This window comes from Conger conger, chromosome 3 (genome assembly GCF_963514075.1).
Source record: "Conger conger chromosome 3, fConCon1.1, whole genome shotgun sequence".
In the NCBI taxonomy this organism is placed as follows: domain Eukaryota; kingdom Metazoa; phylum Chordata; class Actinopteri; order Anguilliformes; family Congridae; genus Conger; species Conger conger.
Window position 1 is genome coordinate 64564537 of NC_083762.1, and position 12119 is coordinate 64576655.

General features: G+C 44.1%; 1 protein-coding gene across 1 annotated transcript; it reads left to right on the forward strand.

Annotated features, from left to right (window-relative positions):
- The first annotated feature begins 712 nt into the window (after positions 1-712).
- mfsd9 (major facilitator superfamily domain containing 9) lies at positions 713-8240 on the forward strand. Its single transcript, XM_061233980.1, has 6 exons — positions 713-851; positions 3129-3216; positions 4251-4294; positions 6259-6388; positions 6809-7018; positions 7465-8240. Exons 1-6 carry the CDS (start codon positions 768-770, stop codon positions 8238-8240), a joined length of 1332 nt encoding a protein of 443 aa, XP_061089964.1. The 5' UTR covers positions 713-767.
- Positions 8241-12119: the final 3879 nt, after the last annotated feature.

Genomic DNA, 12119 nt, shown 5'->3' on the forward strand with positions numbered 1-12119 from the left:
GGCAGAACAAATCGTACTTGGCTATTTGATGATTCTGAATTATTTGCAATTACACATCAATTCAACAGGGCATGCTCAAGGAATTCATTCATTTTATGTACTGATACCCACAATAATTTGATAAATATACACATTTCTGTTTGAGGTCTCAAGTGTAGTGACAGTAGAGACTATAAGACAATTTATAGGTATTAGTATCTTTTTGAAAATAATTTATATATAATTCCCACCATTATTTGGAATGTCCAGTTGTCTCCCCAATTGCATTCCACTGAACAGGCCAGGTTTCATACCTCAGTGCTGACCTACAGTTTTCCTTTGAAACACACCATCACCAAATTCAGTGTTAAGAGTCGAAGGAAGAAAGTATCTTAATTTTTGTTTAATATAATTTGGCGACCAACTTGAGGCTGTGTGCATCTTATTTAAAATACACCGCTCCACTAGCTCTGTCTGACGTAATTATTGGACCGTACCACAGTAATCATATTTTCACACATTTCTTTAAAGCAAACCACTCGGCAAATCATGTAGGTTTCGCTGTGGAAGACTGTTGCAGTTAATATATAAATTCATATAAAGTATTTATTTTGTGTTTTTATCTTCATTTCATACAAATATACGAACAGTATAAGACTAGAATCCCCTAAGAAAAAACGTACAATGAACCTCAATGACGTCGCCAAGCGGTTACGTACTGAAGCTGTAGTCACTGCAGTAGCCAGCACTTCCGCGTGCTTCATTGCATGAATTGGTAGAGCGTTAGAATGTATTACTCGAAATGTAGCATATTTCAGAAGCCACTCAGACAAACGCGGTTTATACAATGCATGTATGTTGTTGGATTTATGGTAAGTGAAACAATGCAACAATCAGTGGGCACACGTAAGTAATACATATCTGAGAAGGTTAATGTTAGATATGCCATACTCATGCCACACTATTGCTTATACTCACTGCTGTAAACTGGATAGTCTATTCAGTTAGCCAATTGTATTATGATGGCTTGGTGTGCATGCATCGTGGTTTTTAACCACGTTTATGTAGGAATGTAGTTGGCTAGTGGGCTAATTCTAAGATTTGCTGGTTATCTGTGGCTTTAGTTGTCATTGGGTTGGGCAGTTGGTTGAAAAGTTACCTTTTCGTGATGCCATTGATTTCACTTGGCATTACATTCATAAACCCGTAATTCAGTTATTCACAATGAGTATATAAGGAGTGTATCTACTGTATGTATACGGTTTTTGTTCGAATGCAATAGCCATTGTTTTTTATATAGTCGGTTGTTCCAAATAAATGTTTTTATTGAACGATCATTGCATATTTTTAGCAGTCCCTGTGAGATGCGGAATTGTGATTATAATCAGGGTGATTATGATAACGAACTTTCATTTTGAAACGTGTGTGATGTTATGCTTGATTATTTGATTAAGAAACTCCTTAGCAATTGGTTGCTGCTCTTCTCCAATTACTTTTTAGGTCTGTTTTAAAATGGCAAATCTAGGAACCCAGGAGAGCACTAGGCTATTTTTTGAATATCGTGGAAAGATGCTAGCCACAGAACCATACTATAGTTGAATTTGTGGAAAAGTATATATTTCTTTAATGTTTAAGTTTGTCCATAGTCAATCGATAATGTGACACGCAAGTCAGTATCAAGAATTGTATAATGCTTGCTGAAAGCCCATTAGGAATGCAAGTTTAAAATCTTGAGATACATGTTTCCAAAAATACAATAGACATAGTTTGGAGGCAACAATATCTTGTTAATCCATTGCCAGAGGACATTCTAAAATGTAGAGAAAAAAAACTCTCTCTCTTCATTCTTTGTGTGCTGGCAGGGTTGGGTTTTGGACAACATGAAGCTGTTAGTGTAATGGAAGGGTCTGTGACACTACAGCTGCTTCAGTGTGTGACTTTAATCAACAATCCTGCTAACTTGGCTGTGTGTGTGTGTGTGTGTGTGTGTGTGTGTGTGTGTGTGTGTGTGTGTGTGTGTGTGTGTGTGACCTATGTCATAAGCCTTTGAATTTGCATTTGTTTATCTTGGCTTTGTGTGCGTCTGATTTCCTTCCCAGATTGGCCATTTCCATTTCCGGTTACTTGTTGTTAAAGTTGCTGTCTGCGATTCACCTGTGGAGACTAGCTGTTTGTATTTGTGTTTGTTGGACCTTATTTTGTTTGACTTTCAATTCTTGTCTAGCCCTTCTGGTTTGTCTGTCCATTGGATTTTGTGTGTTTGACTCAGTTTCGTTTCAATTCAACCTCACCTATTATTCTCCCCCTCTGTTCACTGTATAGTGGCTCCGGTTAGTCACAGTGTTCCCAGCTGGATTTCAAATGCTCCCATGGGACACCATCTTGTTGTTTTGCTTTGCCATTTTTCTGTAGGCTATTTTTTAATCTTTATAAGCCTTTGTAGATGAGCCAGGTGAGGTGGCAGATAGGGACCAGAGTTACTGGTTGGTCTGTAGCTCCATTTCCATACTCATATCCCATACCCCATACTCCTCTCCCTAATCCTTTTGCTGTTACAGTCTAACCAAGACCAGGCCATGACAGAATGTCTGTGTTTGGGATGTGCATGTGTTTGTATTTGACTGAATGTAAGGTAACAAAACCATCAGCTCTATAGTGTGCAGCCTTTGGTGTAATGTGGAATTGTTTTGGATTCAAATACTTTTCTGTGCTCAATTGATCTTGCCTGGTGAAATTGAGCCAACTAAGAGGACCAGAAGGTTTTGCACTTTTTGAGAGCATTTCATAGGTTCCAATACACATGACAAGTAGGTTATTACATACGTTATTTGACCCAGGTCTGATAGTGTGCACATGCATAGTGATGTGATGCAATAAGTTCACAAAATGGTGCTGGTAGATTGTGGGACTGTGCTATTTTAGCTCCCAAATGACTGAAAATGCTGTGTCCCACTCACCCACATAACTGGTCAGGTTGTATGCATTATGTGCTTCAGGTTGATTTGTGCATGTGGTGTGATTGTGGGATCATAAGGCTGATTAAGTGTGCTCACCAGAGTAGGCCTACATGATTATAGTGGTTATGTTAAGAGTTACGACTGCTGCACAGCTGACACTGATGTCTGTCCTGCCCCTCTCTCTCTCTGCAGGACCTGTTCGGTGTCAGTATGATCCTGCCTCTGCTCAGTCATCATGTAAAGTCCCTGGGAGCCAGCCCCACAGTAGCAGGGATCGTAGGTTGGTGTCTATTTCTTTCTGGTTTCAGTGCTTTTCCCTCTGCTTTCTCTCCAGTGAAGGTTTGCACAGTCCATACTCAGGGGTCATTGCCCTGCAACCTCCACTATAGATTTTGGAAAGGTCAGACTCTCCCCCCTGAAGCTGATGATGTCAGCCACCGTTTCATATCACGCCACAGTTTGCAAGTCAGTGTCACAGGAAATGATGCGGCTCAGCAGCCTGTCCACTCATTAAAACTGTGCCTTAACAGAATCGGCCACCCAATTTCTCCACCTTTGACCTTTATCACCAGTTATCAAATGTAAAAAAAAAAAAAAACGTGAGTGCACGTGCAGTGAGGCCAGCCAACCATACACATTTTTGAGGTAGAGATAAACTTTCGGTTTGTCATTCAAAATGAGTTCTCTGGGGCAGCATGTTAACAATATCGGTGAAAGTGACGAGAGATGTAGCGTATGATTTGATGGTCAGGATTTTAGATAACTGCAGTTCTGTTTGGTTAAGAGGCAGACCCCATTGAGACTGATGACACCACCAATGGCTTTTCTTTGTTCTTAATAGGCATGTGTGAGAAGCCAGGAGACTAATTTAATTAATTAATTAAATCAGTAATTTAATCTTTTTTTGATACTTTGTACAAAACTAATGTGAAGAATAAAAAAAAAAAAATGGAAGGGTGTGCTTTATCCACAGGCAATATCATACTATCACTCTGTAATGTCTTTTTTTTTCAATCAGTATTATCAGCCCAACATTTAGTTAGGAACTCTGTAATATCAATGATGAATATGTTGTTGATTCTCTTATCCTTGGAAAAATAGAACCTTGTATTCTCTCTCAATATGTAAGAAAGCAGAAATTCTCTGAAAGCTGCCTTCCAACTGTACAAAGGAAGTTGTTTGTTATGAAAAGTTGAGAAACAAAATTAGTTATCTGTATTATTACAACTTGCATCATAGTATGGACTGATTGGTATCACTAAATTATGCTAACAATTATCCTAACCAGCATTACTGTTTCCATTCATATTTCAGGTTCCTCATATGGTGTCTTACAGCTATTTTCCAGTACAATAGTTGTAAGTATTGAGTTTTTTTAAGCTTGTTTTGTATTTCTATGACTCATATTGCATAAGTCTGTTCACTGAAAATTCATAAAACCACAGTAGAAGGAAAGCAGTAGAATATGCAACCTTGTGTTGTCTCACAAGTTACTAGTAGTCTGATCATATTTGTGTGTTTAGAATTTTGTACTTAAAAAAGAGAGCTTCCAATGATAGTCATGTTTTTAAGAATAGCCTGTAAACTGGCCACTATCTCTGTTTTTCTGAACTGTGTTTAATTGTGTGTAGGCGGCATGGATGGTGCAGTGGGTAGCACTGCCGCCTCACAGCAAGGAGGTCCTGGGTTCAAATCCCCGTCGGCCGGGGCCTCTCTGTGTGGAGTTTGCATGTTCTCCCCGTGTCTGCGTGGGTTTCCTCCGGGTACTCCGGTTTCCTCCCACAGTCCAAAGACATGCATGTTAGGCTGATTGGAGAGTCTAAATTGCCTGTAGGTATGAGTGTGTGAGTGAATGGTGTGTGTGCCCTGCGATGGACTGGCGACCTGTCCAGGGTGTATTCCTGCCTTTCGCCCAATGTATGCTGGGATAGGCTCCAGCCCCCCTGCGACCCTGTTCAGGATAAGCGGGTTCAGATAATGGATGGATGGATGGATGGATGTTTAATTGTGGGCATGTTGTTATTTGGGCATTACGTGTTGGGTCCGTGTCTTGAGTCTGGTTTGCGACTTCAGCACAGTAGGGGATATTGAGCCATAGTTGAGAGACAGACTGACTGACGGACTGAGTTGGAGACAGAGTGTGAGAGAAAGCGAGACGAGGAGAAAGAATAAATGTGGTTTTCTGATGCGCAGTGAATTCTCCTTCCACTGAGCTGCTGTGGGATTCTTGGAAGTGGATTGGCTGATTAGTTGTCAGGGCTGCGGCAACAACAATAGCATGCGACTTCAGATACAGCAGTGTACCGTCCCTTAATCATTAATGAACGCGGTTCCATTACCCGGACCCCCGCCCGCACCAAATTCGGCAACACGTATTACCGAACGGCGGAGTCAAGAAAGCTATGACGGCGTTGTGTGAAGCCTGTTCAGAATTAGTTTAAAACTGTGGGGTCATGAGACTAATTATAAAAAGAAGGAGTCATTCATCCTCGGTCTCCCCTCCCCGGTCAGCCAGTGCATCCGAGGCTCCAAACAAGCAAATTGAATTGGTGTGATCGCATTAGGGCAGTGCTGGCCTGTGTGTGCCATTCATACCCCTCTGAAGAGTGGGCCCTGTCTCAGAGCCTGCAGGCCTGTCCTAATAGGGCAGTGCTGTGGGATTTCTCAGAGCCAGTGTGCTGCTGCTCCAACTTCCTCCTTTCACTTAGTGCAATAATATTTCAATATTTCATATATTATAGCATGTGTGTTTTTAGCTAGTGCAACTTGGTTTTATGAGGTCATTCCTTGAAAAATGCAACCTTGTTTAAACTTTGTGTAAATGTTCTTTATATATTCAATAATGAACATGCTGAACATTAGCGTCATTTGATTTGTCGTTCTAGAGATATTGGCTCTTTTTGGTTCGTGCAGTATTTTTTCTGTGCAGTATGAGCCGTTCATGATCTGACAGGAAATTGTGTCAGACAACACGTTTTCAGGTTTTTTCCTGCTTTAATTCCAAAGATATGGTGCTCCAAAATCAACACAAAAAACTAAATTTCCACTCACGAGTGACGGGTTTGGGGGCACCAACCCCTTATTTATGAGCCAATATCTCTAAAATGACATATCCAATGAGGCTAATTCTTTGTTTTGTATTGATTTACACAAAGTTTGAGCACAATTTTAGTGGTTAACTCCCACACCTCCAGTTGATTTTTTTCATGGAATGACCATATCTATGACAGGTTGCTGCAGATAGGTTTTTGGTGGCCATTGTTACTTGGTGATGTAGTAATGGCATTGCTATAACTTTGTGTGTGGTGTGTGTGATCTGCAGGGCAGTTGGAGTGATGTGGTGGGGAGGCGATACTCACTGCTGACCTGCCTCTTGCTGAGCACTCTGGGATATGCCCTCCTGGGTCTGTCTACAAGTATCACCCTGTTTGTGGTGGCCAGGATACCTGTGGGTGAGTGGGATACCTGTGGGTTGGGGGTGGGTAGTGCTCGTAGATCAGACCTGGGTCAAATATCTAAGTGCTTTTAATTCAAATACTTTAATGTATGGTGTTAGAACCTATGAAATACTCAAACACTGCGTTCTTGTCCTCTTGGTTGGCTCAACTGCACCAGGCAAGACCAATCGAGCACAGAAAAGTATTTGAATCAAAAACAATTACCTATTTGACCCAGGTCTGACGTAGATGGAAGAAAAGTAGAGAAGGTCGGTAGAAACCATGTATCATTTATTATTATTTGAGCCAATTCTTTCTTTAGTCGAAATTGAATGTGTTGGTTTCAGTCCAGAGCACCAGACCGTGGTGTGATGTGTTCACAGATGTCTGTACTGGCTGTTTACAGTCACACGCTCCTCTCGTCCTTCTTCTCAGGGCTGTTTAAGCACTCTCTGTCCATATGCCGCGCCCTGCTCTCTGACCTGGTGACAGAGACGGAGCGCCCCCTGGTGATGGGGCACTTCAACGCCGCCTCCAGCGTGGGCTTCATCCTGGGGCCCGTGGTTGGAGGCTACCTGACCGAGCACGAGGGCGGCTTCTACACCTCCTCCTTCGTCTGCGCCTCCATTTTCCTCCTCAACGCAGGTTAGCAGCTGAGAGCGAGAGAGAGAGGGAGAGCTTTCGTCATTTAACACTCTCGCCTTTCCCTGAATGCTAACAAAGTGCTAAATGCTTTTAAAAATAAAAAAAACACTGAGAAAAAAAGATCCGCTTGCAGTGTTCAGCTTTTTCATTTTGACACAAACATTGCTTTTTTTAGATATGGCCTGTAAACATTTTTGCTTTGAATGTGAGACAGTAAGAGTAAGAAGTTGAAATGACAGTGTTAAATCTTGTTCTGAAATTAGATGAATAGTAAAAGGCAAATAATTATTTTCGGCTGCTCTCTTCAGGTAGCTGCAGTCTGTGGTTATTACCTTAGCATAATTAACGTACATGCATTTCTCACATCGATGTAAATTCCAAATAGACTACTTTAACCTCGAAAGGGTGACGTCTTTAAACCTGAACATTTGTAAATGTTTGTTCAGGGCTGGTGTGGATGCTGCCCTGGAGCGACACCCAGAACCGCACGGACGCCAACGCCAACAGCAGCTCCAAAGCTCACCAGCCCAGGGCAAAGCAGAACGGCGCGGACCCGGCCGTCGCGCGGGGGGAGGCGGGGCTGCTGCAGCCGGCCTGGAGGCAGCTGTCGTCGGTCCTGCAGCGCATCCGGGCTGTGGCCTCCTCGGACATGTGGGACGTGTTCCTGGTGCGGCTCCTCATGGCCGTGGCCATCATGCTGTACTACAGCAACTTCTCCCTGGCCATGGAGGAGCGCTTCGCCCTCAAGCCCAAGGTGACGGGCTACCTCATCAGCTACAGCAGCACTCTGGGGGCCCTGGCCGGGTGCCTGGTGGGCCCCGTGACGCAGCTCTACCGCAACGACATGTCGGCCCTGCTCCTGCACTCCACCCTGCTCACGTGCTCGCTCATCTTCCTCTACGCCACGGCGGCCGGAGTCTGGCAGGTGGTGCTGACCTCCACCTTCTTCGCCATCTCCACCACCATCGGCCGCACCTGCATCACGGACCTGGAGCTGCGGCGGGGGGGCACGCAGGCCAGCGGCACGCTCATCGGCGCCGGCCAATCGGTGACGGCCGTGGGCCGCGTGCTGGCACCCCTGCTGTCGGGATTGGCCCAGGAGGTGAGCCCCTGCGGGCCAGCCAGCCTGGGCGTGGTCCTGGCGCTCGCCGCTGTTCTGCTGCTGCTCATCAGGACGCCCAAGTGGGACGGCAAGGGGAGGGTCAAAAACCCCAAACTCTGAGGGTGGGGGGTGGGGGGGGACAGCCCTTCTCTAAGCGGCTGTTTTTTTAAAGTCTGTTTTTAGTTTCGACCGGCGTGCCTTAGCAGTCGTCATGGCAACGGAGCTCGTCGAGTTTCTCGAGTCTCCGGTAGGAGTACTGTGCGGTTGGCCACTATCACCAGCATTGCTATCCCCGCGTCCCCTTTCCCAGGGCCGGGGTGGCAAACACTAAACCTAAGCACAGCGTCTCCGAGTGAACCCTGAACACAAGGTCCAGTTGTCTTTTTACGAAGAGTTTATGTGTTTACGCGTGCCAGCAAACCATGCAGAAAGAGTGCGTGGGCCTGATGCAGAACGACCGAAACCGTAGGCCGAACTTCCACACCCTTGCTTCATGAGCTTGTTTTATCAGCGACACTTAAACCTGCTTCAGCTTTCAGTACATCAGGGATACTGCTGCTCCACCTGTTTTAACTTTTGTTTTTAATGTTTCAGGGTTCACATAGTCTGTCAGAACGCATCGTCGTGGATCAAAAACACTAGCTGTCTGTCTGACTCCTCTTTTCTTTAGTCTGCAGCTGAAGGAGACCAAGGATTCGAGTTCCACGAATTAGTGGAATTCCTGTGCAATTAAAGCTGTTTACCAGTAGCCCCACGAGCACCTTGTTTTAGCCCTGTTTTTCGGTCATGGGTTGGGTGGGGCAGCACTGCACCGGGCTGGGGGTGCACTATTTCGCAGAGCTGGGGTCAGTATTCTTTTTAAAGGTACATGAACAGCGTTTTAAATGTCTTTCTTGTTTTGTTTTGACCTCACGTTCTAATTTTTATGGGCTCATTGGTAATTAATTTTCTAATTATTTATGTGTACTTTATAAAGACATGCTGAATCTGCAAATGTATTTGATTATATTCTACATATTTAAAGGCAATCGGAGTTTTGTAAAAGTGTTATTTTAATGAAGATATAATTGAAGTTAAGACATGCCTGCATTACAAGGAGTGATAATTTAAAATCCCAGACATTTTATGAAATTTGAATTTGAAAATCGGTTGACTCCTGGCTCAATAGGCATTCACATTGAATACAACTGCTGTTTTTTTTACTTTTGCGATAATAGTAAATATTACTGCAAAGTGAGGAAAATGTTCCCTCAGAACATGTATTTGTGAGCTTATAGACATTACAGAAATACGTCTGGGCTTGAATGCAGAGCACAGAGCGCTGTTGTCAGTACAGGTAGAAAATACACTAATAAATACTCCCTCGGAATGTATTTATTGTGCATCCAAGCAACTGTACTGTATGCTGGATATATTTAACATTCAAATTAAATAATTGTGATCTTACACCTTAATGGGTTAATTGGCCAGTGTAGCTACTCATTGTAGCTACTACTGCACAGCAGTCCTATTTGTCTGATAAGGCAGGAGGAGGCAACTGTACTGTATGCAATATTCATTTAATTGGCCAGTGTAGCTACTTCTACAGAATGGTTGTATTTGTCTGATAAGGCAGGAGGCATGTCTCTTGCTGCTGTTCTTCCACTTTAGCTGTACATCTTTAGGTTTATTTTTCAATTGACAACAAAATCCAGTGTGAATAATTCTGAACAATCTGGTGAAATATGAAGGAATAAATAAAATGTGGGTTTTACAAAAGTTGTTCTTCATTTTATTATTTTTATTTTTTTAATGGCCTTTTATGTGAATACCAGCTTTTCTCATGCTCAAAACAGTTTACCACTAGGCGGCAGTGCTGTCCAGATAACAGTGAATGGCTGCTCTACTTTGAGCCTGGACAGATCAGCAGGGTCTGTTCCAAGTAGGCTGATCTGTGGATTAATTTGCCACTCAGGAACTGACAGGCAGGGAGTGGGAGGTGTTTTGCTCCTGTCAATCATCTGGAACAGTGAAGCCACACGTGTTTTGTGTAGTTATTTGGCTGATGCTTTTATCCAAAGCGACTTACAGTTGATTAGACAAAGCAGGGGACCCCTCCGGAGAAATGTGGGGTTTAGGGTCTGGCTCAAGGGCACAAAAGCTGTACGGACTTTATTGTGGGGCTTGAACCACCAACCACCAGCACCTTAGCCACTAGGCTACATGCTGCCCCATGTACACTCAATGAGCACTTTATTAGGTAGACCTGTACACCAGCTTGTTAATGAAAATATTTAATCAGCCAATCATTTTGCAGTAACTAAATGCATACAAGCATGCAGACATGGTCAAGAGGTTCAGCTGTTTTTCAGACCAAATGTCAAAATGGGGAAGAAATGTGGTCTAAGTGAATTTGACCATGGAATAATTGTTGGTGTCAGACTGGGTGGTTTGAATATGTCAGAAACTGCTGATCTCCTCGGATTTTGACACGCAACAGTCTCTAAAGCCTGCAGAGAATGGTGAGGAAAACAAAAAACATACAGTAAGCAGCAGGTCTGCAGGCAGAAATTCATTGTTAATGAGAGAGGTCAGGGAAGAAGGGCCAGGCTGGTCAAAGCTGTCAGGAAGGTGACAGTAATGCAAATGACCACACTTTACAACAGTGTTATGCAGAAGAGTATCTGAACACACAACACATCAAATCTCGAAGTGGATAGGCTACAGTGGCAGAAGACCAATACATCTAAAAAATAAAATGACTATATATCAGCTGTGTAATCCAAAAGCGGTGGAGTGGGCCATTAGGTGGGATCGCTGACTGTTGAAGAGAACCTGTAGAGTTGGCATCATCCATTAGCCTACACCCACACAAGTGAATCCCACGTTCTCTAATTCACCAATACATTCTCTGTGTATGCATATACCTCAGTCTATAACATTACATTACATTACATTACATTACGTGGCATTTAGCAGATGCTCTTATCCAGAGCGACGTACAACAAAGTGCAAATCAATCACAAGAACAAGTGCAAAAGTAGACCTGAGAGGACAGTACAGTTCCGAGTCCTAGTGTAAACATACAGAAATTCAGAACCCTTGAAGAGTACAATCAGCTTTCAAACTAGCATACCACTGTTGGCAGCTAGAATACAACAACAGCCAATAAAAACAACAATACCTATACAAGTAACGATATCTATACATAAGTGCCATGACGGTCTAAGGCTAATCACAGTGATTGTGAGTTGGGGAGGGAAAGGTGTAGCCTGAAGAGATGGGTCTTCAGTCTGCGCTTGAAGGAGGTCAGAGACTCTGCCGTTCTGACATTCACCGGGAGGTCATTCCACCACCGTGGTAGTTGTCATCAGAAGTTTTTTCTTATTTTTATTTTTATTTATTTTTTTTTGGGGGGGGGGGGGGGGGGGGCGTTAGACAAGGATAGGGATATCAGAAAGGAGGGGCAGGGGAAATCAGGAGGGAGGACTAAGGTAGAGTTTGAAAAGGTGGGTTTTGAGTCTGCGTCGAAATAGGGGGAGGGATTCTGCTGTTCTGACAGTGGTAGGCAGGTCATTCCACCACTGAGGAACCAGAACGGAAAACAGGCGTGAACGTGCAGCTCGACCGCCAGGTGCACGTAAAGAGGGAACCGTAAGGCGACCAGAGCTGGCAGACCGGAGTGGTCTAGCTGGGGAGTAGGGAGTGATCAGGGATTGTATGTAAGGTGGGGCAGTCCCCTTAGCAGCCTGAAATGCCAACACTAGGGCCTTGAAACGGATGCGTGCGGCAATGGGAAGCCAGTGGAGGCCAATGAGAAGCGGGGTGACATGAGCCGACCTGGGCTGATTGGTGATCAGGCGGGCTGCAGCATTCTGGACCAGCTGGAGGGGCTTGATGGCACACGCTGGGAGACCGGCTAGGAGGGAGTTGCACTAATCCAGGCGGGACATGACGAGCGCCTGGACTAGGAGCTGGGTGGCTTTCTCAGTCAGGAGATGACGGATACGGCGTATATTA

Bases quoted from the DNA above. Each gene is read 5' to 3' on its own strand.
- mfsd9 (XM_061233980.1), top strand. From the start codon at position 768: ATGTATTACTCGAAATGTAGCATATTTCAGAAGCCACTCAGACAAACG. The intron at 852-3,128 runs GTAAGTGAAACA...CTCTCTCTGCAG, and splicing joins TGTATGTTGTTGGATTTATG to GACCTGTTCGGTGTCAGTAT. The intron at 6,389-6,808 runs GTGAGTGGGATA...CCTTCTTCTCAG, and splicing joins GGTGGCCAGGATACCTGTGG to GGCTGTTTAAGCACTCTCTG.